Source organism: Ornithorhynchus anatinus, chromosome 5 (assembly GCF_004115215.2).
Source record: "Ornithorhynchus anatinus isolate Pmale09 chromosome 5, mOrnAna1.pri.v4, whole genome shotgun sequence".
NCBI lineage: Eukaryota > Metazoa > Chordata > Mammalia > Monotremata > Ornithorhynchidae > Ornithorhynchus > Ornithorhynchus anatinus.
In genome coordinates this window covers 15363977-15391038 of record NC_041732.1, presented here as the reverse complement: position 1 = coordinate 15391038, position 27062 = coordinate 15363977, and the positions used below count along the sequence as shown (strand labels likewise).

The following is a 27062-nucleotide window of genomic DNA, read 5'->3' as shown; positions in this document are numbered from 1 at the left end:
CTGAGGCACAGAGAAGTGAAGTGACTTGCCCAAAGGCACAGAGCAGTCAGGTGTCAGAGCCAGGATTAAAACCCAAGTTTTCAGACTCTAAGCCCCAAACTCTTTCCAACAGGCTCTCCTGCTTCTCATTCCTAGACTGTGAGCCTGTTTCTGGACTGTGAGCCCGTTGTTGGGTAGGGACTGTCTCTATTTGTTGCTAAATTGTACTTTGCAATGCTTAGTACAGTGCTCTGCACACAGTAAGTGCACAATAAATATAAATAAATATAATGGAATGAATGAATCTGGAGGTTAAAAGGCCAACAGGATGGTCAAAAGGGACCAAAAACCAACCCCACAGGTTTAGGCGACTTGCCCGACTGTCAGACTACTTACTTTTCCCTTACTTCTTCTCCCTTCTGCCTCACCTAAAGCAGTTTGGCATGTGCCCTTTAACCCTTGATGTTCACCGCCACCTCAGTCCCATAGCATTTATGTGAAGAGCTGTAATTATTTATATTAATGTCTATCTTAATATACTACTCTAGATTGCTCAAGGGCACGGAACTTGCCTACCAACTCTACTGTACTCTCCCAAGAGCTTAGGACAGTGCTTTGCAATGAATAGTATTGATTGACTGATACTAAAACACCTAGTACAAAACAACTCTTATCCTGGGCTATTGGGTTTGGAATGCTTTATCAAGCCTCCTAAGGATTATTTATTGGTATTACTATCTGTCCTCCCCACACCCGGACTCTAAGTTCATTGTGAGCCGGGAACATGTCTGCCAACTCTTTTGTGTTGTATTCTCCCAAGTGCTTAGTACAGCGCTCAGGACACAGTAAGCACTTGATAAATCCGTTGATGATGGCATGTGAACACATGTAAGTCACTGCAGCAGCTAGAGCCCCATGAAATGGAAAAGCACCTGGCCCCAAGGGCCTTCCTGCTGATCTTCATAAACACAGAAGAGACATCCTCCTTAAACACTTAGACAACCTCTTCCTCAACATACGGACCGGCCCGGTGAGGAATGCCGCAATATCAACAAAGAGAATATTATCTCCAGCTTCAAAAAAATAAGGGCGAATGATCAGATTGCAGCAATTATCAAGGCATCACATTACTCTCCATTGCTGGGAAGAACCAACAAGAGAAGTCCAGAATAGGCTATTGAAAGACACCAATGATTGGACACTTCTGGAATCAGAATGTGGTTCCAGTCCCCCATACGGCCCAGAGGATATGCTCTTCCCGGCACGTGAGAGATATGAAAAATGAGGGGTTCAGCATTGAGATCTGTACACAGTTTTCACAGGGAAGCAGCATGGCTTAGCAGAAAGAGTACGGACTTGGGAGTTAGAAGACGTGCGTTCTAATCCCAGCTTTGCACTTATCTGCTGTTTGACCTTGGACAAGCCACTTCACTTCTCTGTGCCTCAGTTACCTCATTTGCAAAATGGGGATTAAAACTGAGTCCCACGTGGGACAATCTGATTACCTTGTATCTACCCCAGTGCTTAAAATAGTGCTTGGTACATAAGGGCATAACAAATACCATAATTATTATAAATTATTATAGACCTTATGAAATCAACTGTCACCATCATCAGTAGATATAGGTTCTGGAAATTACTAGGCAAATCTGGCTGCCCTGAAAAATTCATCAGGTTTCTAAAATTACTTCATGATGGCATGGCTAGTCAGTTCAGGGCTAAGGATGCCACGTGTGATTCATTCCTCATTGTCAATGGAATGTAGTATTCATTCATTCATTCAATAGTATTTATTGAGCGCTTACTATGTGCAGAGCACTGTATTAAGTGCTTGGAATGAACAAGTCGCCAACAGATAGAGACAGTCCCTGCCGTTTGACGGGCTTACGGTCTAATCGGGGGAGACGGACAGACGAGAAAAATGGCAATAAATAGAGTCAAGGGGAAGAACATCTCGTAAAAACAATGGCAACTAAATAGAATCAAGGCAATGTACAATTCATTAACAAAATAAATAGGGTAATGGAAATATATACAGTTGAGTGGACGAGTACAGTACTGTGGGGATGGGAAGGGAGAGGTGGAGGAGTAGAGGGAAAGGGGAAAAGAGGGTTTAGCTGCGGAGAAGTAAAGGGGGGGTGGTAGAGGGAGTAGAGGGAGAAGAGGAGCTCAGTCTGGGAAGGCCTCTTGGAGGAGGTGAGTTTTAAGTAGGGTTTTGAAGAGGGAAAGAGAATCAGTTTGGCGGAGGTGAGGAGGGAGGGTGTTCCAGGACGCGGGAGGACGTGGCCCAGGGGTCGACGGCGGGATAGGCGAGACCGAGGGACGGTGAGGAGGTGGGCGGCAGAGGAGCGGAGCGTGCGGGGTGGACGGTGGAAAGAGAGAAGGGAGGAGAGGTAGGAAGGGGCAAGGTGATGGAGAGCCTTGAAGCCTAGAGTGAGGAGTTTTTGTTTGGAGCGGAGGTTGATAGGCAACCACTGGAGTTGTTTAAGAAGAGGAGTGACATGCCCAGATCGTTTCTGCAGGAAGATGAGCTGGGCAGTGGAGTGAAGAATAGACTGGAGCGGGGTGAGAGAGGAGGAAGGGAGGTCAGAGAGAAGGCCGACACAGTAGTCTAGCCGGGATATAACGAGAGCCCATAGCAGTAAGGTAGCCATTTGGGTGGAGAGGAAAGGGCGGATCTTGGCGATATTGTAAAGGTGAAACCGGCAGGTCTCGGTAACGGATAGGATGTGTGGGGTGAACGAGAGAGACGAGTCAAGGATGACATCGAGATTGCGGGCCTGAGAAACGGGAAGGATGGTCGTGCCATCCACAGTGATAGAGCAGTCTGGGAGAGGACCGGGTTTGGGAGGGAAGATGAGGAGCTCAGTCTTGCTCATGTTGAGTTTTAGGTGGTGGGCCGACATCCAGGTGGAGACGTCCTGGAGGCAGGAGGAGATGCGAGCCTGAAGGGAGGGGAAGAGGACGGGGCGGAGATGTAGATCTCCATGTCATCTGCGTAGAGATGGTAGTCAAAGCCGTGAGAGCGAATGAGTTCACCGAGGGAGTGAGTGTAAATGGAGAACAGAAGAGGGCCAAGAACTGACCCTTGAGGAACTCCAACAGTTAAAGGATGGGAGGGGGAGGATGCGTATTGACCACAGGCCCATTCCATTTAATTAATCTACCAATCAGTGGTATTTACTGAACACTTACTGTATTAAGTGCTTGGAGAGTGGACAATACAATATAATTGGTAGTCACAAACCCTACTCACAAGGAATTTTCAGTCTACGGGGGAGACTGACATTAAAAGGAGAAGAAGCGTTGCGCAGTGGAAAGAGCACGGGCTTTGGAGTCAGGGCTCATGAGTTCAAATCCCAGCTCTGCCCCTTGTCAGCTGTGTGACTGTGGGCAAGTCACTTCACTTCTCTGGGCCTCAGTTCCCTCATCTGTAAAATGGGGATTAAGACTGTGAGCCCCACGTGGGACAACCTGATTCCCCTGTGTCTACCCCAGCACTTAGAACAGTGTTCTGCACATAGTAAGCGCTTAACAAATACCAACATTATTATTATTATTAAAATAAATTACAGATAGGGGAATTGATGCAAAATAAGGAAATGGGTGTTAATGCTGGGAACTGAGGAGAGGATGAGTATACGAGTGGGAGGCTGGAGGACCTGGATTCTCATTCCTGTCCCATCACCTGTCTGCTGTGTGACCTTGGGCAAGTCACTTCACTGCTCTGTGGCTCAATTACCTCATCTGTAAAATGAGAATTAAGACTGTGAGCCCCATGTGGGACAGGGTCTGTGTCCAACCTGATGACACATAGTAAACACTTAATAAGCAGTTAACAAATATCATTTTAAAAAAATGCCTAGGGGATACAGACCTACATAGCCATGCTAGAAGGTAAAGTAAGAGACCTATATTCAGCCAAAATGGATGATGAGAATATGGAACAGTTTCCCAGCAATGCAGAAATTCATTTTAACATCCGAATCGACATATACTTTCTCACCTTTGGGAAACTCTTCCATCTCACTAAGAACATCCGCTGAGGTGCTGGAAACAGTCTTCTGTAAACAGATGACTGTGCTCTAAAGGTTCACAACCAGAAAGACACACCATCTCCTGTAAACTGCTTCACCAAATCAGCCAAGGCCTACTGGCTAACAATAAGTTTACAGAAAATTGAGGTGATGTATCAGCCTGAACCACAGAAGCCCTAGATACAATCATAATTATTATGGGCAATACAGAGCTAAAAGCTGGGTCTGAATTCTGCTACCTAAGTAGAACATAGACAAATGATGCCATGATGCACAGGGAAATAGAAAACAGAACTAACAAGACAGCAACTCTTTTGGGTGACTGTCCAACAGCTATCAGGCACCCGACCAAACTAAAGGCCTACAGAGCTGAAGTGCTGTCCAATCTTCTCTACAGCTGGAAGACCTGGACCATATCCAGCTCCTTAATAAGTTCTATCAGTGTCATTTACAGGTTAAACTCAATATCAAACAGCAAGACAAGATCATAAACAATGATGTTCCCGTACGTATTCAGTCCCCTAGAATCAAAGCCCTGCTCACCTTGACAAAGCTATGCTGGCTGGGACATGCGAGAAGAATGAGCAACTGAAGGAGATCCAAACAGCTAGAGAGCTGAAATGGGGAAACTGAAAGCAATGAGGACAGAGAAAGTGTTTTAAGGAGGTGGCAGAACAAGGCCTCTCTCAAGGCTGCATCCCAGCTGAAAACTGGGAGTCATTTCCAGAGGATAGCCCAGCATGGTATGCTGCTACCAAGAAAAGAGAAAAAGTTCTGTGAGAAAAAGCTTTGTAAGGAATGAGAGGCAAGAGAGAAAACAGAGCCAGGAGCTGCACATATCAAACACGACAACAGAACAAGAAGCAGCATTTTTGTGTCCACAATGTGGCCAGTTCCAAATTCATCTCAATTCAACCCTGGGTCAAAAACATTTTAGAGAATTAAGTTCCGAGCATAAGGCTCCCTCTGGAAAGTCTTTTTCCTAATTTTCTTCAGTTAAAGATAACAACATATTGAATTTAAGTCTATATAAAATATCCCAATTATTTATTTATTTTCACAGAGGATCTATTCATAGCCGTTGTATTTGCAACATGTGCAGCAAATTAAACTATTAAACACTTAATCCTAATAAAGCTGAAATTTCAGTCTGAACAATAAAGCTTGCACAAAGCTTGCTTTGCTTGAAATATGACTCCAGGACCAACCTATTAAAAACATTCTGAAGTAGCTGAAATGGCAATACTAATTAGCCACAGGAGAAGCAAGGGGTGGTTGTAGAGTTCAGCTCTTCTGATAAGACCAGAAATCATCAGACCCATAAGTTCCTTGGAAAAGTTTACACATTTCAAAACATGGAAAAATAATGACACAACTATCCAGCTTCTGGAGTGAAAGAAATGACTGGGAAAGAGTAAAAAAAAGGAGTCACTTAATAGAGGCAAAAAATGAAATTTCACAGAAAGGCCACAATGATTTAATAATAACTGTGGTATTTGTTAAGTGCTCACTCTGTGCCAACCCCTGATGGGGTGGGGCATACTCCAATCAGATAGGACTCAGTCCCTACCTGAGTCCCCCCAAAATGGGAGTCATTTCCCAACAAAAGCCCAGCATGGCAACCTGCCACCAAGATAAGAGAAAAAACCTTTGTGAGGAATATGAGACGAGGAGGCAAAAGAGAAAACAAAGACAGGTGATACCCACATCAAACAGGGCAACAGAAAAGGAGGCAGCCTTTTCGTGTCCACGATGTGGCCAATGAGAGAAGCAGCATGGTCCAGTGGATAGAGCACGGACCCAAGTGTCAGAGGGACCTGCGTTCTAAACCAGGCTCCACCACTTGTCTGCTGGGTGACCTTGAGCAAATCTCTTAACTTCTCTGTGCCTCAGTTACCCCATCTGTAAAATGGGAATTAAGATTGTGAGCCATATATGGGACAGAGTCTGTCCAACCTGATTATCTTGTATCTACCCCAGTACTTAGTTTTCATTCATTCATTCAGTCGCATTTATTGAGCACTTACTGTGTGCAGAGCACTGTAGTAAGCTCTTGGAAAGTACAATTTGGTAACAGATAGAGACAATCCCTACCCAACAACAGGTTCACAGTGTAGAAGAGGGGAGACAGACAACAAAGCAAAACAAGTAGACAGGCAACAATAACATCAATATACATAAATAGAATTATAGCTATATACACATCATTAATAAAATAAAATAGTAAATATGTACTTATATATACAGGTGCTGTGGGGCGTGGGTATAGCAGAGGGAGGGAGTCGGTGCAATGGGGAGGGGAGGAGGAGCAGAGGAAAAGGGGGGCTCAGTCTCTGTCTTCGTCCCTATTTTTTAGATGAAGTAACTGAGGCAGAGAGAAGCTAAATGATTTGTCCAAGGTCACACAACAGACAAGAGGCAGAGATGGGACTCCCAGACCCATGCTGCAGCCACTAGGCTCTGCTGCTTTATTAGTCAGTTCAGTCTGGCTACAGAAACAGCCTGCCTCTGTGGGGTGCATCTTCTTAACTCTTTTACCAATCTAATGGGATTCCCATTCTCCAGTAAATTGAACTTTTCAAAACAGATGAGACAGTTGCTGGCACAAAGTAAGCACTTAACAAGGGCCATTAAAAAAAAGATAGGGAGCACTTACATAGTAGAGAATTTCGAGCTTAATTAGGCTGAGTATGGTGGATCCACTAAAGGCCTGGCAGGCTGTAAGCTTGCTGTGGGCAAGGAATGTGCTTGTTTACTGTTATACATTACTCTCCCAAGCGCTTGTAAAGTGTTCTGCACACAGTAAGTGCTCAATAAATACAATTGAATGAATAAACCACACAGGTCCGCCCAGCCTTAAAGATAGTCCCTCCTCCCCCTTGTATTTCTCCCAATGGCCCTGTTCTTCATAGGTCTAGCTTCCTTCCTTTTGGCACTCCTGCCACACTTCCTGGACTTAATAATAATAATAGTACTTGTTAAGTGCTTATTATAAACCAGGCACTGTTCTAAGTGCCGGGTAGATACAAAGTAATCAGGTTGGACACAGTCTCTTTCCCTCATGGACTTCTCTCCAGTGCCTCCACATTCTTGTTAAATCAATCATCTTTACTGAGCTTTTGCTGTGTGTAGAGCACTGTATGAAACACTTGGGAGAGCACAATATAATAGAGTTTGTAGACTCATTCCCTGAAGTACAGTGTAGTGACTTAAGCTGGACATAGTACTGTCCAGAGCAGAACAGAGGGATCTTGCATGCCAGTCTCCCATTAATATTAGTCCAGTTCCATGCTGACTTTCTTACTTGGATCTTTGCGAGAGCCGAGTTAAATCTAAGACAGCAGCAATGGCAGCAGGGCTGAGGGAAGCAGCAGCGACAGGGCCAGAGGTCTGAGGTGTTGGGTGGGGGAGCTAGGACTATGCCACAAGGAAGGCTTGCTGATCCCTTCTCCCCACACTTCAGCCCCCACAGACAACTCTGACTGCACCTAACATAAAGGTCACCAACCAGCCCATGCCCTCTGGGCAAGGCAGGGGGCAAATATTGAGTCAAGCAGAGGGTTTCTGCCACTCTCTACTCTTCCTCCCACTTTGGGGGCCTAGGATCACTATGAGGAAGGAACACCAAGCCCTCCAGCCTTTCCTCTCATCCCAGAGGCCTAGGATCGCCTGAGGGAAGGTCTGCTGACCACCCCAGGGCCCATTCCTCAAGCCAGGGGGATAAAAACAGAGCCAAGGGGAGTTCTTCCATCCCCCACTCCTCTCCCACTGCAGGAACCTAGAATCACTCTAGAGGAAGGGACACCAAGCCCTCCGGCCCCTTCCCCTACACCAGAGACCAGGTCAGCATCCACTCGACAAGATAGCGGACAAAAAAATTGAGCCAAGGGGAGGGTCTCCACTGTCCTCTCTTGGTTCTCCTCCTACCCTTCTGATTGCTATTTCTCAGTTTCTTTTGCTTGCTCCTACTCTGCCTCCCTCTGAAAGTGGGGGTCCCTCAAGGCTCAAGAGGATCCCCTTTTATCCTCCATCTATACTTGCTCCCATGGCTTCAACTACTATCTCTATACAGATAAATCCCCAATCTACATCTCAAGTCCTGACCTCTCACCGTCCCTGCAATCACACATTTCCTCCTGCCTTCAGGACATCTCTAACTTCTAACATCTAGAGAAGCAGCGTGGCTCAGTGGAAAGAGCACGGCCTTTGGAGTCAGAGGTCATGAGTTCGAATCCCAGCTCTGCCACCTGTCAGCTGTGTGACTGTGGGCAAGTCACTTAACTTCTCTGTGCCTCAGTTACCTCATCTGCAAAATGGGGATTAAGACTGTGAGCCCCACGTGGGACAACCTGATTCCCCTGTGTGTCTACCCCAGCGCTTAGAACAGTGCTCTGCACATAGTAAGCACTTAACAAATACCAACATTATTATTATTATTATTAACTAGTTGAGTAAGCTCCAGCTTACTGACTCTGCCCCGATCTCATCTACCTCTCCGCCAACCCCTTCCCCACATCCTCCCTCTAGCCTGGAATTACCTTCCTCTATTTTATATGCCAGACCATCATTCTCCCCATCTTCAAAGCTTTGATAAGGCCACATCTCTTCCAAGAGTCATTCCCTGATTAAGCCTTTTTTACCCTGGCTCACTTTCCCTTCTGCATCATCTATGCACTTGGATCTAAGATCTTTGCACTTTTGATATTCGCCCCACAGCATTTATGTACATATCTTTAAATTGTATATTATAATTTACTTACTAATTTATATTACTGTCTGTCTGCCCCCACTCCGGACTCTTAACTTGTTACGGGCAGGGGCTGTGTCTGCTAATTCTGTTGTAACATACTCTCCCACGCACTTAGCACACAGCTCTGCACATAGTAAGTGCTCAGGAAATACCATTGATTGATTGATAATAATGCAATGGGGACTTCTTTGCTGCCACGTGATAGTCTTTCAAACCAATTTCTGCTTGATCCAGCAAGACCCTGATTTGCATAATCTCACTGCTAAAACCTTTAGGTAAGACAATCACCTGATCACTTTGGGGTGGCCAAGCAAGTCCAATAAGAGTTACCTTCCCCAGAAGGTTGACCCAGTAAGGAGGGCTTGGAGGGCAACCTATAGCCCAAGGTAGAAAAAGAACATGGCAAGCAACTGGGATAGCTGGACAGGACCCAGCCAAAAGTCAGAGGGCTGGTGAGAGGCAGAGAGTGTACAGAACTCTGGAAAGTGGACAACCCCAAGAGAAACGGTTTCAATGGATTCTTTTGTACTCATGCAATTTGTCATCAATCAATCAATGATATTTATTAAATGCTTAATAAATAGAGTGCTTGGGAAATAGTGTGGGTAGTGGATAGAGCACAAGCCTGCGAGTCAGAAGGATCTGGGTTCTAGATCCCAGCTCTGCCATTTGTCTGCTTTGGGACCTGGGGCAAGAAACTTCACTTCTCTGTGCCTCGGTTACCTCATCTGTAAAATGGGGATTAATACTGTGAGCCCAATGTGGAACAGGGACTGTGTCCAAGCTGGGTACCTTGTATTTTCCCCAGCACTTGGAACAGTTCTTGACACTTAGTAAGAGCTTAAAAACTTCTTGACACCCGAGGAGTGAAAGCTGCTTCCAGTGGGGGTGGGCCATTGGATACCTGCATCAGACTGTGAGCTTGTATCTACTCTGGAATGTGGCACATAGTAAGGGTTTAACAAAAATCACAATTATTATTATTCACCTTGGGACCAAGTAGAAATTCCTTTTCCTGCTGAGTTAATAATAATAATGATGGCATTTGTTAAGTGTTTACTATGTGCCAAGCACTATATTAAGCACTGGGGTAGATACCAGGGTAATCAGATTGTCCCACGTGGGGCTCACAGACTTAATCCCCATTTTTATAGATGAGGTAACTGAGGCACAGAGAAGTTAAATGGCTTTCCCCAGGTCATGCAGCAGATAAGGGGCGGAGAAGGGATTAGAACCCACTACCTCAGATTCCCAAACCCATGCTCTTGCCACTAGCATATGCTGGTCTTCCCCCCTCTAGACTGTAAGCTCTCGGTGGCCAAGGAATGTGTCTACCTACTCTATTGCACTTAGTACAGTGCCTGGCATATAGTAAGCACTTAATACCCTTATTATTATTATATCAGACTTTCTCAAATGCTCCGTGCATAGTAAATGCTCAAGAAATGCCATCGATGGATTTCCCTTTTTGATGGTGTTTTTGGCCCCTCCTGCATTTCACCGTACTCTAGGAAGACCATTCTTCCCATTTGCCGAAGTCACTTGAAATCTCACTCCACCTTCCCGGGCGTGAGCCACTCCACCCAATTCAGTGCCACACTGTCTTCTCATAAAAATGCTCATTCCTATGAGGAGCAAGGCAGCACCAAACTGACTCCTCCCAGACTCTCCAGGGCAATTACATTCTGGAATATTCCTATTACAGCACAGACTTCTTGACAATAAACAGATTTAGCAAATTCACACTGCTAATGACAGCTGGCAGAAGTCTAAGAAAAATTTCTCGCTCATACTTTCATGCTCACAGAATGAATGATTCGAGGTGCTTTGGTTTGTTTTTAAAGAGTTCAGGAGAAACAAATAGGGTAGTAAAGCTGCTGTGCTTGCTGTTTGAAAGAAGTAACTGCAATTTAAGAGGACTGAGTTACTTGAAATGTCAACTGCAGCCCGAGTGAGGGAAAGGGCTTTCCAAGCAGGGGAAAAGGTGTTTGTGATGCCTTTATTAATTCTGTACTGTACAACTCAACAATTCTTACAGTAATACTACCTTGAGCTGCTCTACTGAAAGACATGGAGAGTCATTACAAATCAATTCGGTGGAAAATTTGCATCAGAAGACAGAGCTGTGGCTTTATTAAACATTCACACCGCAGACCTCCCACCAAGAATCAAGGAGGGGAAGAAAAGCTTTAGAATAAGGTTTAGAGAAGTAGTAAATCCCAATGGAAAGAGCACAGGCCTGGGAGTCTAGAGACCTCGGCTCTAACACCGACCCTGCCCTTGCCTGCTGAGTGGCCTTGGGCCACATTTAACCTCTCTGGGCCTTAGTTTCCTAATCTGTAAAATGGGGATTAAATACCTGTTCTCCCTCTCCCTTATCTGGCAAGACCCATGTGGGAAAGGGACCCTTTCCAATCTGATTATACTGAAACCAGCAATTAGTACAGTGTTTGGCACATAGTCAGCATTAACAAATACTACAATAACTATTCAATCTGCCCTTGATTGTAACTCTTTGAAGGGGCATTTATATGGACTGTTGGATAAATGAAAGTGAAACCAGGGAGGAATTTAACAGGCATGCAGTCATCCATGTTTTTTAGATCAGGGTGATGTGAATAATGCAAATCCCCCCAGATGCAAAAAAGGACGCCCTGGAGGTCCATCAGGATGCCAGGGAAAGGAAGGCCTGGTGCCAATGGAGAGGCCTTCCTGAGTAAACATAGCCTGCCTAGAGCCAGTGATGTTAATAGCAATAATTATCGTATTTACTCAGTGCTTACTATGAGCCAAGCATCTGTGTTAAGCCCTGGGGTAGGTAGAATATAATCAGATCAGAAACAGTCTGGCCCACAGTAAGCTCACAGTTGAAGAGGTAGGGAGAGCTGGGATCTGACATCCATTTTATAGCTGAGGAAAACAAGGCTGAAGGAGGTTGAGTGATTTGCCCAAGGTTAAACAGGAGGCAGAGCAGAGAATCAAAATCCAGTTCTCCTGAATCCAGGTCCCAGGCTCCTTCTGATGAACTGGATGCCAAAACATGGGAGAAGATTGAAAAGAATGCTAGTTCTTGCATGGTGAGGATAAAAAAAAATTAAAAGCAACCAAAGAGGAAAGAAAAAGCTGCTAAGGGAAATCTACAGAGCAATAATCTCCCAGAGGTAACACCTCCTTCTTCTTCTGCTGCTTCTAGTTCCTAAATTGCCCTGAAGATTTCTCACCCAAAACTTAACCCCCACCCCAGGATCCAAGCCCTTCTACATTCAGTCCTTTAAATCCACGTAGAAAGTTCTGGATGGGACATTACAAAAGCAGAGACATTGAGGTGAAGTTCTCAGCAAAGAATCCCCTGGCCATAGCCAAACTATATAGGGTTAAAGAAAATTTCCACAAGCCATGCTGAGGGCCATCTTTGGAGAATGTCACTGTGGGGACAGTTTTAGTGTGTGTGTGGTGCTGGGGGCAGTGGACTCAAAGAAGTGGTGTCTCATTGAGGAAGGGATCTTATTGTAAGTGGGATCTGATTGAGGGGAAAGCCTCCGAGAGGTGGAGTTTCAATGTGGAGGTCATTCATTCGTTCATTCAATCATTTTTATTGAGCACTTGCTGTGTGCAAATCACTACTAAGCATTTGGGAAAATACAATCAGGGGATGGGAGGAGGGGAAGGGAATACCTTTTGGGGGAACTAATTTGACCCAGGGATGCACCAGGTCGAGCACACAGCAGGTGACCTTATTGGAGTAGCTGCTTAGTTTCCCAGGGGCTTCGGGAAACAGCTTTGATGATTTACAGAGACATGTAGGGAGACACAGCCTTCTGTGGGGGTGGCTGACCTCTCTACCCCAGCTTCAGAGGAAAGTTTCTTGGACAGAGATGTGGCTTCAAAACTGCAGCAGGGAGAAGTGTAAGCTTTCAGCTGGAAAAGAAACAAGCGGCACTTAAGAGGATCTGGAAAACATAATCCAGCTTGAAGTATTTGCTCCACGTTTAAATTGATGAATGGACAACTCTGGCGTAACACGAATGAGAGCTTATGCAAGCTCCTGTAGTTCTGTCTAATTTCTAATTAATATTGTTCGTTCAAACAACCCTCCTGGGATGGGAACCACCGCTGTTACACATGCCCGGTCCAAAAGATATGAACCCCCTGCTTGGAAAGGCAACAATTATTTCCCCAGCCTATTCCCCAGCCTGGTCTGCTTGGGCCCAAGCAGAGTCGGCCAGCCTGATGGGGCAGAGAGATGAGGCCCTTGCCGCTTCTTTGGTCAGTTCTCCAGGCTTGCCTCCTAGATGCCAGCTCTGTACTGCTCCCCTTCTGAGGCCCAACCTGGCCTCCTCCACACCCACCTCATCCAGGCAATGCTGTTCCACCTGTGATCGGGGAGGAATGATTCTTTTCTGGGGAAAGCAGGCTTGGCATTCATTTAATAATAATAATAATGTTGGTATTTGTTAAGCGCTTACTATGTGCAGAGCACTGTTCTAAGCGCTGGGGTAGACACAGGGGAATCAGGTCGTCCCACGTGGGGCTCACAGTCTTAATCCCCATTTTACAGATGAGGGAACTGAGGCACAGAGAAGTTAAGTGACTTGCCCACAGTCACACAGCTGACAAGTGGCAGAGCTGGGATTCGAACTCATGAGCCCTGACTCCAAAGCCCGTGCTCTTTTTGCCGACCACACCTCCTGTCTCCCCCCACCTCAGGCAGGACCTGGAGCTGGTTGGGTGGGAATGGCCCAGGAGAAGCCATGTTAGAGACTCACCTAATGTGCATGCTTCAAATCACATTTTCTCCATGCCTGCCAACTCACAGAGAAACCACATAATGAAATAGTCCCTCTACACTGTGAACTACTTGCAGGCAGGAAACTTGTTGCTACAATGTAATAATAATAATAATAATAACGATGATGGTATTTGTTAAGCACTTAGCATGTGCCAAGCACTGTTCTAAGCGCTGAAGTAGACACAAGGTGATCAGGCTGTCCCATGTGGGGCTCACCATCTTAATCCCCATTTTACAGCGGAGATAACTGAGGCACAGAGAAGTGATTTGCCCAAAGTCACAAAACTGACAAGTGGCAAAGCTGGGATTAGAACCCACAACCAAGCCTGTGCTCTTTCACTAAGCCATAGCTTTATATTCAGTTGCTTCCCTTACCTGCAATCTATTTTAGTGCCTGTCAGTAAACTGTAAGCTAGTCTGCTTGAGGGCAGGGATTGGGACTATTAACTCTAGTACAGTGCTCTGCATAGAGCGCGGTCTCAGGAAATCCCACTGATTGATGTGGGATGAATTGTAGGAGCCTCCTAAATCCTGGGCTACAACAGTTGGGTGACCTCAGCATCTCTAACCCCAGCCCAGACATCACCCTGGAAACAGGGAGGTCGTAAGGTCAAACCCTGACACAGAAACCACTCATCCATATTAACTCCCAAAAACCTCAAGGTCAAGATTGCCTGCCACCAGGATCTAAAAACAAGAGCAGGTTTCAGAATTACCTAGGGACAAAGATGAGTTGAGGCGTGTGTGTGTGTGGGTGTGTGGCGGGGGGTGGGGAAGGTGTTTCAATGATGATCAGTATCACACCCCGGCTCCCTATGGTATCTGAGTCTTGCCAGACTGTGCTGGACTCCAGGGATGGTCCATCCAGTTTGGAAGCTCCAGTCATCCCCAGCTGAAAGCATATGAGGTGGTCTGGACCTTGAACGGGGAAGCAGTGGAACAGAAGAAGTTGGCCACACGCAGCTAACCACAATAAAGAGCTCCTGTCAGTGAAAAGAAAAAGACCGTGACCTCATGATACCAGAGCGAGTAGTGTGGCCTAGTGGAAAGAACAAGGGCCTGGTAGTCAGAGGATCTGGGTTCTAATCCTGGCTCTGCCACTAGCCTGCTGTGTGATCTTGGGCAAGTCACTTCACTTCTCTGGGCCTCAGTTTCTTCAACCATAAAATGGGACTCAATACCTGTTCTCCCTCCTACTTAGACTGTGAGCACTGGACTGTGTCCAGCTTGATTAACCCCAGTGCTTAGAACAGTGCTTATCATATAGTAAATAAATATATTATTATTATTAATAATAATAACAATAATAAGTTCTCGCTGTTCAAGCTGACCGCTGCAGGGGAAGCCGATCATGAAAAACCTTGGGAGACAGCCAGAGCCATGAACACCCCAAGGTGACCAACTATGGAGGCTGTAGAAATCTGCTCATAATGACTTACTGATGGGTTCCATGTGTGTCAAAAACCCAAATGTGACAAGCTATGAGAGGCCAAATCATAAGTGGAGAGTGGAGGAAATGCCAATACTGGACTCCATTCTTTAATAACAAATCAAATCGAGGACTCTCTCTGCATTCCCAAAGCTCAGGGAGTAGAGGGACATCAAGATCTCACCACCCCAACCGGGCCCATCCTCTTCAATCTCCTAGGCAGACACTTACTAGACATTTACAAGAAGTCTTTTTCTGCAGACAGGAGCCACGAGGGATTTTTATGGCTACATGCGCTGGCCTAGGTGGGGATGACTGTGGGAGGGTGGCAGGGGGAAGTCCGCCTCTCTCTGATTTGGAATCCGAAATCGGAAATAACGAGCAGACTTTCTGCCTCCTGCTTCAGCAATGGCCTCCTAGGGCATGGAGCGTAACTTAGCCAATCAATCAATCATTAGTATTTATTGAATACCTACTGTGGGCAGTGCACTGTATTAAACACTTAGAAAAAAATAGCATAGTGTTAGTAGTAGTAATAATAAATATTAAGCACCTTCCCCAGCTGTACTTTATTTTAATGTTTGTCTCTCCCTCTAGAATGTGGGTTCCTCAGGGGCAGGGATCATGTCTACCATCTCTATTGTATTGTCCTCTCTCAAGTGCTTAGTACAGTGCTCTGCACACAATAAGCGCCCAATAAATACAAGTGAATGAATGCAGTATCTAAACAGGCAGCTAAGTGCTTCGGAAAGCTTGGAACTCAGCACACCTGACACAGTTCCCAAATCAATCCATCAATCAATACCCCGAAAGACATATCCTTCTCATTTGAAGACAACAGCCCTGATGGTGGATTCCACCCCTCGGTGCAGCTGCAGCTGAAAAGGACCCATCACACCAGGGGTGTCCTAAACACACACCCCTCCTTTCCATTTGAAGATGACACTCCTGATGGTGGATTCTATCCCTGGGTGCGGTTGGAATTTAAAATAATCATAATGGTATTTTTTAAGCACTTGCTATGTGCCAAGCACTGTTCTAAAAACCAGTGAGGGACCCATCGCACCAGAGGTGTCCACGCTCATGCACCCACCCAGCTACACTCCCTCCCGCACCCTCCGTTGGGGACCCTCGAGACGGAGATTTGCAGCCCCTCATGCAGTTTGGTTCTGCCTCTTCCAAATCCTACAGATGGAATAACAGTCCCAGAAACCAGAAGGGAGAACTCCTGATGTTGTCAGAAAGCACACCCACACCCATCCTCAAACTTGGGACTCTTGGCCTCCATATTTGGGGATTCCATAGCCGTAGACTCACAAATCCCTTTGGAAGCTTCACTGGGTATGTAACACCATCAACAGGAAATCTGCCCCAACCTAGGGCAACTCACCAGGGGATCCCTGATTCTCCCCATTCCTCTCCTTCCTCCAAAGCCCCTGTGTCTCTCTCAGTTCTCTGTCAACACAGGTGCTGCTTCTGAGCTATGGCACTCATTGGAAGGAGTTTGAGGCCCAGGAGGGTGAAATGGGGTTGGGGGGGTAAAAGGGGATAAAAGGGTAGAGGGGGTAAAGGAGGCAAAAGGAAGGTGGGTGGGGGAGGGGGATGGAGGAGGGTGGAGAGGGATGGAAAATGGGGAGGGGGGACTGGAGAGGGACAGAGTGGGACAGAGGGAGTGGAAGGAGATGGAGGGAGGTTGGGTGCTTTCAAATTCTGAACCACCACCATGCTCGACTGTGCACTCTCTCTGGTTATTGCCCGAAACCAGAAGCCCAGACCTGGAAGTCCTCTCTCTCCCTACCACCTTGAGAGGGCTAGCCTGGAAACTCAGACTTCATAGGAATCTTATGGGTAGAGGGTGTCCAACTCTGATCTCACCCAGCTAGGGATGGGATGGGTCATGGGTCATCCACGGAATGAGAGCTCCCCACCGCCCAGAGCTATTTGAGGCAAACTGCAAACCTCACTCGTCCCAGGTTTCTCACAAGAACTGAGAGTTCCCATCAAAACAGAAAAGATCCAAAGTGACGCCCTCCTGATCTGGCCCCTCAATGTCTACAAGCACTCCCAAATCCCTGTTCCCATCTAGGACCCACATGCAAAATGGAAAGTTGGGTCGTAAGGACAGAGCCACTTCCCCATTCCCAAGTCCTAGGTGCCTTTGTTCAACAAGTACTCAAGAGAGCCCACTCCAACCCTATCTTTAGTAATACAAAAATAATAATGGCATTTGTTAAGTGCTTACTATGTGCCAGGCACTGTACTAAGGGCTGGGGTGGATACAAGCAAATTGGGTAGGACACAGTTCCTGTCCCATGTGGGGCTCACAATCTCAATCCCCATTTTCCAAATGAGGGAACTGAAGCACAGAGGAGTGAAGTGACTCACCCAAGGTCACACAGCAGACAAGGGAAGAATCCAGGATTAGAACACAGGTCTTTCTGAAACCCAGTCCCCTCCTCTCAGTATGAAGGCATTGCCCCTCCAAGAAAGGATGTCAACGTGGTTGGTGCCAAAACAGTGGCAGGGATATAGGCAGTGTGCAGACTTTCATTTTTGGAAAGGCATGGCATGGTTTAGGATGGGGGGAGAAAACTCGTCCTCCAGTGCCCCAGGCAGTGAACATTAGTGGGGATGGATCTCAGTTTCAGGGCTCAAGATTCAACCTATTGGGGCAGAGATGGGAGTTGCAAGGAGAGCGAGGGGTGTCCCCTGCCCTAGGGCACCTACCTGCAGGCCGGGGCAGATGACCAGAGCAAACCAGGTCTGCAGCCAGCACAGGGGCCTTTCCTGAAGGATAGCCATGGAGTCTCACCCAGCAGTCTTGCTCTTGGCCTGGAAGGGGAGGAAGGGAGAGGAGGTTAGCCACAGGGTCCTGAAGGGCCCAGCCTTGACCCGGGTGGGGCTAAATGCCCCTGGGACAGCTTCAACGGAGCAGCGAGGGGATGCTAGAAAAGAGGGACAAGGGAGCTGGCTGGGCACCCCCCAGAGATCTTCTGGGAGCGAAAGGAGTCCAGGAGCTGGCCAGCTGGCAGGTTGGGATACCCACACTGGGGCATGTGCGGGCAATGCTTGTGCACATTTGAGGGCTGAAGGGGTGGCAGGGTGGCACGTGTGCAATAGGGATAGCTTCGGGAGGCCCGGCCATCCCGTCCAAGGGGTCTGGTCCTGGGGTTGGGGGATGCAGGGAGGGGTGCCGCCCGGGTCAGACTGAACCAGACCTAACTCTGACGTGGTTAGTGACTCCCCGCCCCAGGTGAGGAGTGTTGGGGTGCCCTGGACCCGACGAGACCAGACCAGACCCACCCACCATCAGGACTGTTGTGATCCCACCCCTGCCTGGAGGACGCTCCCGGCCTTCTCTCCTCCAACACCCCGGGGCCCATTCATTCATTCAATCTTATTTATTAAGCACTTTCTGTGTGCAGAGAACTGTACTAAGTGCTTGGGAAACTACAATACAGCAATAAAGAGTGACAATCCCTTCCCACACCAAGCTCACAGTCTGAGGTGGGGGGACAGACATCAATACAAAGAGACATCAATATAAATAAATAAAATTACAGATATATACGTAAATGCTGTGGGGCGGGAAGAAGGGGGAAGAGCAAAGGGATCAAGTCAGGGAGATGCAGAATTCAGTGGGAGATGAGGAAAAAAGGGGCTTAGTCTGGGAAGGCTTCTTGGAGGAGATATGCCTTCAGTAAGGTTCTGAAGCAGAGGGGGGAGTAATTGTCTGGCAAATTTGAGTAGGGAGGGTGTTCCAAGCCAGAAGTAGGAGGTGGGCCAGGGGTCGACGGCGGGACAGGCGAGATGGAGACCCAGTGAGAAGGCTAGCACCAGAGAGGCGAAGTGTGCGGGCCATCACCGCTGGCCACATCCCAGCGCCTCACATACCAGGCCCACCCCATCTGGTCCAGCCCCGGGGATGTCCAGGCTAGACATCCCTCCCAGCCCCACCAAGGACAGATCAGCTGAAAATCATACGTCTGGTGTAAAATGGGTGAAAGACCTCCCAATTTAGATACAAATCCCCCCCCAACACTGACCCGCAGATGCACACCAAGGCACACACACACACATACACACTTTGACATCCTCGTTGACACATTCACACCGACAAGCTTAGACACAAAACCCCTTGGAAACTGACCCACAGATGCACATAGTCATACACACGTTGACATCCTTATTGACACACTCATGCTGAGAAGTTTAGATACAAATCCCACCGGCACTGACCCACTCATGCATACACAGTTACTCACAGATACACACACACATACTCATTGACAAGCACACACTCCAAAACATGTACAGCAGACAGACTCCTCAGCACACACAGCTCCTCACAAACGACCACTTATACTCTCACTGGCCACTGATGGTACTCAAGATCACTGGACGTGTCTCAGCCGAACATCACTCCCAGCCCCTCCAAGGACAGACCAGCTGAAAATCATATGTCTGATGTAAAATTGGGCAAAAGACCTCCCAGTTTACACAACGATGCCCACTGCTACTCACACATGGAGTACCACACTGGCCCCCACAGTTACACATATATGTTTACATTCTCACTGACACACTCACGGCCACAAGTTTAGATAAAAATCCCCCCCGACACTGAACCAAAGATACACACATAGGCATGCACACATACACACACACAAACACACACATACTTTGACATCCTCGTTGACACACTCACACTGACATGCTTAGATGTAAAACCCCCGGAAACTGACATGCAGATACACACATAGGCATACACACACAGAGACATCTTTATTGACACACATGCTGACAAGCTTACATACAAATCCCCTGACACTGACCCACAGATGTACATATAGGTACACACAGATACACACACTCATTGCCAAGCACACACTCCAGTGCATGTACAGCAGGCCGATATACTCCTCGGCACTCACAGCTCCTCACAGATGACCACTTATATTTTAACTGGACATCGATGGTACTCAAGATCTCCAAACGCAACTCAGCTGAACATCCCTCCCATCCCCACCACAGACAGATGAGCTGAAAATCGTAGGTCTGGTGTAAAATTGGGCAAAAGACCTCCCAGTTTACACACAGATGCCCACTGCTACAAATACATGGACTATCACACTGGCCCCCACAGTTACATACAACTAACTTTCTTCCCCTCTTCAAATCCCTACTGAGAGCTCACCTCTTCCAAGAAGCCTTCCCAGGCTGAGCCCCCCTTTCCCTCTGCTCCCCCTCCACCCCATGCTCTGCTCCTCCCCCTTCCCTTCCCCTCAACTGAGCCCCCTTTTCCTCTGCTCCTCCTCTCTCCCACCCTCTGCTCCTCCCCCTTCCCCTCAGCACTGTGCTCAATTGTATATATTATTTATTACCCTATTTATTTTGTTAATGAGATGTACATCCCCTTGATTCTACTTATCTTGATAATGTTGTCTTTTTGTTTTGTTCTGTTTTGCTCTGCTCTCTGTCCCCCCATTTAGACTGTGACCCCGTTATTGGGCAGGATTGTCTCTATCTGTTGCCGAACTGTTTAGTCCAAGCGCTTAGTACAGTGCTCTGCACATAGTAAGCACTCAACAAATACTATTGAGTGAATGAATACACATATTGACATTCTCACTGACACACTCATGCCGACAAGCTTAATTACAAATCCCCCCAACACTGACCCGCAGATGCACACATAGGCACACACTCACAAACACACACTGACATCCTTATTAACACACTCACACTGACAAGCTTAGATACAAATCTGCCCAACAATGACCCACAGATGCACAAATAGGCACTCACAGATACACACACTCACTGCCAAGCACAAGCTCCAACACATGTACATGTACAGCAGACAGATATACTCCTTGGCACACACAGCTCCTCACAGATGACCACTTATACTCTAACTGGCCATTGATGGTACTCAAGATCACCGATGCGTCTCAGCTGAACATTCTTCCCAACTCCTCCAAGGACAGACCAGCTGAGAATCACACGTCCGATGTAAAACTGGGCAAAAGACCTCCCAGTTTACACAGCGATGCCTACTGCTACACCTATACTGAGTACCAAACTGGCCCCCACAGTTACACACATACAATCACTCCAATTAAGCTTTGCCGACAAGCTTAAATACAAATGCCCCCAGATCCTGACCCACAGATGCACATAAAGGCACACACACGTTGACATCCTCATGAACACACTCACACCAACAAGCTTAGATACAAATCCCCCACCCAGACATTGCCCTGTAGATGCACACATAGGCACGCAGATACACACACACATAGGTTGACAAGATAATAATTATGGTATTTGCTAAATGCTTATTATGTGCCAAACACCCTTCTAAGTATTGGGGTAGATACAGGGTAATTAGGATGTCCCACGTCGGGCTCACACTTTTAATCCCCATTTTACAGACGAGGTGATTGAGGCACAGAGAAGAAGTGGCTTACCCAGCCACTTATTGACACATCCTCATCGACACACTCACTCTGACAAGCTGGGATACAAATCCCCCGACACTGACCCACAGATGCACAAATAGGCATGCACAGATGCACACACACAGACACGATGACATCCTCATCGACACCCTCAAGCTGACCAGTTTAGATACAAATCCCTCCTGCCACTGATCCACAGATGCATACATAGGCACACACACACACACACACACACGTTGACATCCTCATCAGCACACTCATGCTGACCAGTTTAGATACAAATCTCCCCACAACTGATCCGCAGATGCACACATAGGCACACACAGACACGTTGACATCCTCATCAGCACACTCATGCTGACTAGTTTAGATACAAATCTCTCCCCACTGCTCCGCAGATGCACACATAGGCACACACACACACGTTGACATCCTCATCAGCACACTCACGCTGACCAGTTCAGATACAAATCCTCCCCCCGCCCCCCAACACAGACCCGCAGATGCACATATAGGCCCGCAGAGATACAGACACACACACACACACGTGGACACTCTGGCACACTCCCACTGGCCAGCTTAGATGCAGGTGCCCACCCGGGCACGCGGAGAAACACACAGGTGGCCATCCTCTTTGGCACACTCACGCTGACCATCTGAGATCCCGATGCCCCTCGGCACCCGCCCGCAGATGCCCACGGAGGGACGCACAGAGACACACGTGGACACTCCGATTGACACACTCCCTCTGGCCAGCTTAGATCCAGATGCCCACCCAGGCACGCATCCTCCTCGGCACACTCACGCTGAGCAGCTGAGATCCCGATGCCCACAGAGGGACGCACGGAGCCAGAGACCCAGGTGGGCCCCCTGGTTGGCACACTCCCGAGGCCCAGCTGAGAGGCCGGTCCAGCCCGGAGGCCCGCAGAGCTGCGTCCCGGCTCGGCGGCCGCGCCCTCCCCCGGGAGCAGGTGCCCGTCCCCGCCGCCGCTCCCTCGCCCGGCTCCGCTCGCTCCTGGCCCGGCACGGCCCGGCCCGGCCCGGGGGCGGAGACGGAGGCCCGCGGCTCGCCCCGCCCGGGCCAGGCTGGAGGGGAGGGGAGGGGAGGGGAGGGGAAGGGAGGGGAAAGGAGGGGAAAGGAGGGGCGGGGGGATTTGGCGAGGGGAGGGGGGGATCTGGAGGGGTGGGACTGAAGGGGAGGGAATGTAGGGGATGCCCAGGATTTGGGAGGGAGGGGCTGGGGGACAAGGGTGGGGGGCGGATTGGGGGAGGGGATCTGGAGGGGAGGTTGGGGAAGGGGGTTATGGGGGGAGCCGGGGATTGGGTGGGGGGAAGGGACTGGGGGCGAGGAGGGGGGACGGATGGGGGGGGGGGAATCTGCTGGAAGGCGGGACTAAAGGGGAAGGGGAGGGAGAAACTGGAGAGTGATGGGGAGGGGAAATGTAGGAGGAGCCCCGGATTAGGGCGGGGGGCGTGCGCGCTCTCCCGGGGCATCCCCCGCTCCTCCGTCTCCTGGGCAGCCCGCTACCGGACACAGGACCGGCCACGGGCTGGGCCTCAAGGTCCGAATTGTCTTGCCAGCGGCTTTCCCCGGAGCCCAGAGATCAGGGTCCCGTCCCGTCCCCACCCGAGGAAGTCCTGTTCGCCCAGGTCCCAGGTGGGCACGGTCACCCTCTCTGCCCAACCAAGCGTCCAGCACCCGTGCCCACCTGGCCGCCCGCCGGCATCCGGCCGCCCTCTACCGACAGCTCCTTACAATCACTCACTCAATCCATCCATCCATCGCACTGATCGAGCGCTTACTGTGTGCGGGACACTGTACTAAACACTTGGGAGTGTACAACACGACAGGGTAGCATTCACTCAGACGTATTTATTGAGCGCTTACTGCGGGCAGAGCACTGGACTAAGCGCTTGGAATGTACAATTAGGCAACTGAGAGAGACCATCCCTGCCCAACAACCGGCTCACGGTCTAGAAGGGGGAGACAGGCAGCGAAACAAAACAAGTAATCAGGCATCAATACCATCAAAATAAATAGAATCATAAACGTATGCAAAGCATTAATAAAATAGAGTAATAATATATACAAATATACACAAGTGCGGTGGGGAGGGGAAAGGGGTAGAGCAGAGGGAGGGAGGCAGGGAATGGGGAGGAGGAGCAGAGGGAAAGGGAGGGCTCAGTCTGGGAAGGCCTCCTGGAAGAGATGAACTCTAAGTAGGGCTTTGAAGAGGGGAAGAGAGTTAGTTTGGTGGACGTGAGGAGGGAGGGCGTTCCAGGTCAGCGATAGGACACGGGCCGGGGGTCGACGGCGGGACGGGAGAGAACGAGGCCCAGTGAGGAGGTGAGTGACAGAGGAGCGGAGTGTCTGGGCTGGGCTGGAGAAGGAGAGAAGGGAGGTGAGGTAGGAGGGAGCAAGGTGATGGAGAACTTTGAAGCCAAGGATGAGGACTTTCTGCTTGATACGAAGGTTGATGGACAACCACTGGAGGTTTTTGAGGATTCATTCATTCAACCGTATTTACTGAGCTCTTACTGTGGGCAGAGCACTGGACTAAGCACTTGGAAAGTACAGTACAGTAATAGAGACAATCCCTGCCCACAAATTCATTCATTCATATTTATTGAGCGCTTACTGGGTGCAGAGCACTGGACTAAGCACTTGGAAAGTGCATACAGCAATAGAGACAATCCCTGCCCACAAAGGGCTCACAGTCCAGAGGGGTGGGAGATAGACATCAATACAGTAAACAGGCATCAGTATAAATAGAATTATATAAGTATGCATATATCCCAGCTCTGCCACTTGTCAGCTGTGTGACTGTGGGCAAGTCACTTAACTTCTCTGGGCCTCAGTTCCCTCATCTGTAAAATGGGGATTAAGACTGTGAGCCCCACGTGGGACAACCTGATTCCCCTATGTCTACCCCAGCGCTTAGAACAGTGCTCGGCACATAGTAAGCGCTTAACAAATACCAACATTATTATTATTATTATTATTATATATACATAAGTGCTGGGGCTGGGGGGTGGAGAGCAAAGGGAGACAGTGTGGTGATGCTGAAGAGAGGGGGAGCTGAGGAAAACTGGGGCTTAGTCTGGGAAGGCCTGACACACTCCCTGTCCACAACGGGGTTACAGTATAGAGGGGAGGTCGAAAAGACAGGGAAAGGCAATGAGGCCTGATACATGCATGCACACTCGCACTGAAGACACATGCCCACACAGAGCTGCCCTTTGCCCTAAACCCACTACCCTGGGAAAATGCTGCCGGTGTGTGACAAAAACAGTCAATGGGAGGCCCACAGTCATGGGGCGTGTTACCATCCCTTTACCGTCTGGCTTTCGAGGGACCGATTCTTCCAAGAATCTCCAGTGGTCTTAGAGGCCTCGAGCTCTTCTCAAGCTCCAGCGAAGCACTCCGGACACCCTTCAGGGCTTGGCTCAGACCTAGAGTGAGTGCTAATATTCCCACAACCTGTCTCAGCCCCCCCCCGCCCCCCAGTGCCATATTAATCACCCTCGAAAAAGACCAAGCCGCTTCACTGTCTGCTGCTGATCTCTGTTCTTTCCTCACCCAAATATCTTCAAAGCCCTACTGCTGCTGCTATGGCTGGACCAATTGCTAGACGCCCCCAAAAGTCACCTTTGCTGTCTAAATGAAATAGTGGTACTTTATTTATACTATTGTCTGTTTATCTGTATTGATGTCTGTCTCCCTGCCACTCTAGACTGTGAGCTCCTTGTGGGCAGAGATTGTCACTCTTTATTGCTGTACTGTACAGTGCTCTGCACACAGTAAGTGCTTAATAAATATGATTGAAAGAAGACCTTCGTGTTCAGACCCAATCCCACCCAGCACTGCCTCCAGGGGTCTCTGTGATGGAGTTGGCACCCACCTCCCCAGCCCCTCCAAGACTGTCCAAGGGCTTCTGCTCAGGGATCTATCCCCTAGAAAGCTTCCTAGGCAGACCGTTTGAATAACAAAAGTAATTGTAGTATTTGTTAAGTGCTGACTATGTGCCAAGCATTGAGCTAAGTGCTAAGGTTGATACAATCCACGTAGCTACTACAGTCCCTATTCCACACAGGGCTCACAGTCTAAAGGAGAGGGAGAACAGGTATTAAATCTCCACTTTACCATGTGAGGAAACTGAGGCACAGAGAAGTTGAGTGTCTTGACCAAGGTCACACAGCAGGCAAGTGGCAGAGCCAGGATTAGAGCCCAGGTCCTTCTGATGTCCATGCTCCTGCTCTATCTACTAGGCCACACTGTTTCTCACTACTACTTCTTCCGTCACTGCTACTACTACTACTACTATTAATAATAATAATAATGATGGCATTTGTTAAGCACTGACTATGTGCTGGGGGAATTACAAGCAAATCAGGTTGGACAGAGTCCCTACCCCACATGGGGCTCATAGGCTCAATCCCCATTTTACAGTACTGAGGCCCAGAGAAGTGAAGTGACTTGCCCAAGGTCACACAGCAGACAGGTGGCAGAGCCAGAATTAGAACCCATATCCTTCTGGCTTTCAGGCCCTTGCTCTATCCACTACACCAGGCTGCTTCTACTTTGTATTACCCCAATTAATGCCATTTCTTCTTCCACTACTGCTATTTCTACCATATTGCATCTAATTCTACTATGACTGCTATTCATTCAATCACATCTATTGAGCACTTCCTGTAATAATAATAATAATTTGTGGTATTTGTTAAGCACTTACTATGTGCCAGGCACTGTACTAAGTCTTGGGATGGATACAAGCAAACTGGGTTTGCTTGAATCCCTGTCCCACACAGAGCTCACAGTGTTAATCTCCATTTTACGGATGGGGTAACTGAAGCCCAGAAAAGTGAAGTGACTTTCCCAAGGTCACCCAGGGGACAAGTGGTGGAGCTAGGATTAGAACCCATGCCCTTCTAACTCCCAATCCCATGCTCCATCCACTAAATCATGCCGCTTCTACTGGGTACAGCACTGAACTGAGCTCTTGGGAGAGTACAAGATAACAATATACCACTACTACTTTTGTCTTGAGCCCTGCCTGGGAATGGCTCCCCCACAATATCAGGCGCTTGACCTACGAGCCCTTAACCAGGGATTTGACTCCCTTATTAATTCGGGCGCTCAAATGACATGTCAAAAAGTAAAATCAAACACCACTGTTACAGTGGAAAGCTTTATTTTAAACTAAAACCATGGTTAGACGCATATGCACGCTCACTTACACACACACACACACACACAGACGAAGCACAGCACCTATAGTTACCAATCCAACTGGTTTGGCCCAAGTCTTGGTGAAGATGATACCTTCAAGGAGTTGGGCCGCCCGCAGCTCGTCGTCATCCTGGTTCAAATCTTAGGTACTGGGCTGCGGCATCTATAGGTGTCTCAGAGCATGGCTTAGGTGGTTCCGTGCCGGGCAAACCAGGAAAAGAAGGTCAGTTCCTTCCTCCTTTTATCCACTGTTCTCAGGGGATTGTAGCAAGGGGGCTGTTCGGGATTGACCGTTGTCTTCCGCTTGTTAGCTCATTACGGGATAAACCAGGAAAGAAGGCAACCCCTTTCCCCCACCGGGGTTTATCCCTTCCGTGGGCA

General features: G+C 48.3%; 1 protein-coding gene across 2 annotated transcripts in view; it reads right to left on the bottom strand.

The window, feature by feature from the left end:
- The window catches only part of ADAMTSL3 (ADAMTS like 3), a 349633-nt gene extending 327196 nt beyond the window's left edge, over positions 1-22437 (bottom strand). The window contains exons 1-2 of one of the 2 annotated variants that reach the window (XM_029066196.2): positions 22254-22437; positions 17712-17816 (exon numbers count right to left, since the gene is read on the bottom strand). In XM_029066196.2, the coding sequence (XP_028922029.1) occupies positions 17712-17786 (75 nt within the window). In that variant the 5' untranslated portion in view covers positions 17787-17816; positions 22254-22437. The remainder of the gene's footprint in view (positions 1-17711; positions 17817-22253) is intronic. The other variant, XM_029066195.2, reaches the window with a different exon arrangement.
- Between the last annotated feature and the right edge of the window lie 4625 nt (positions 22438-27062).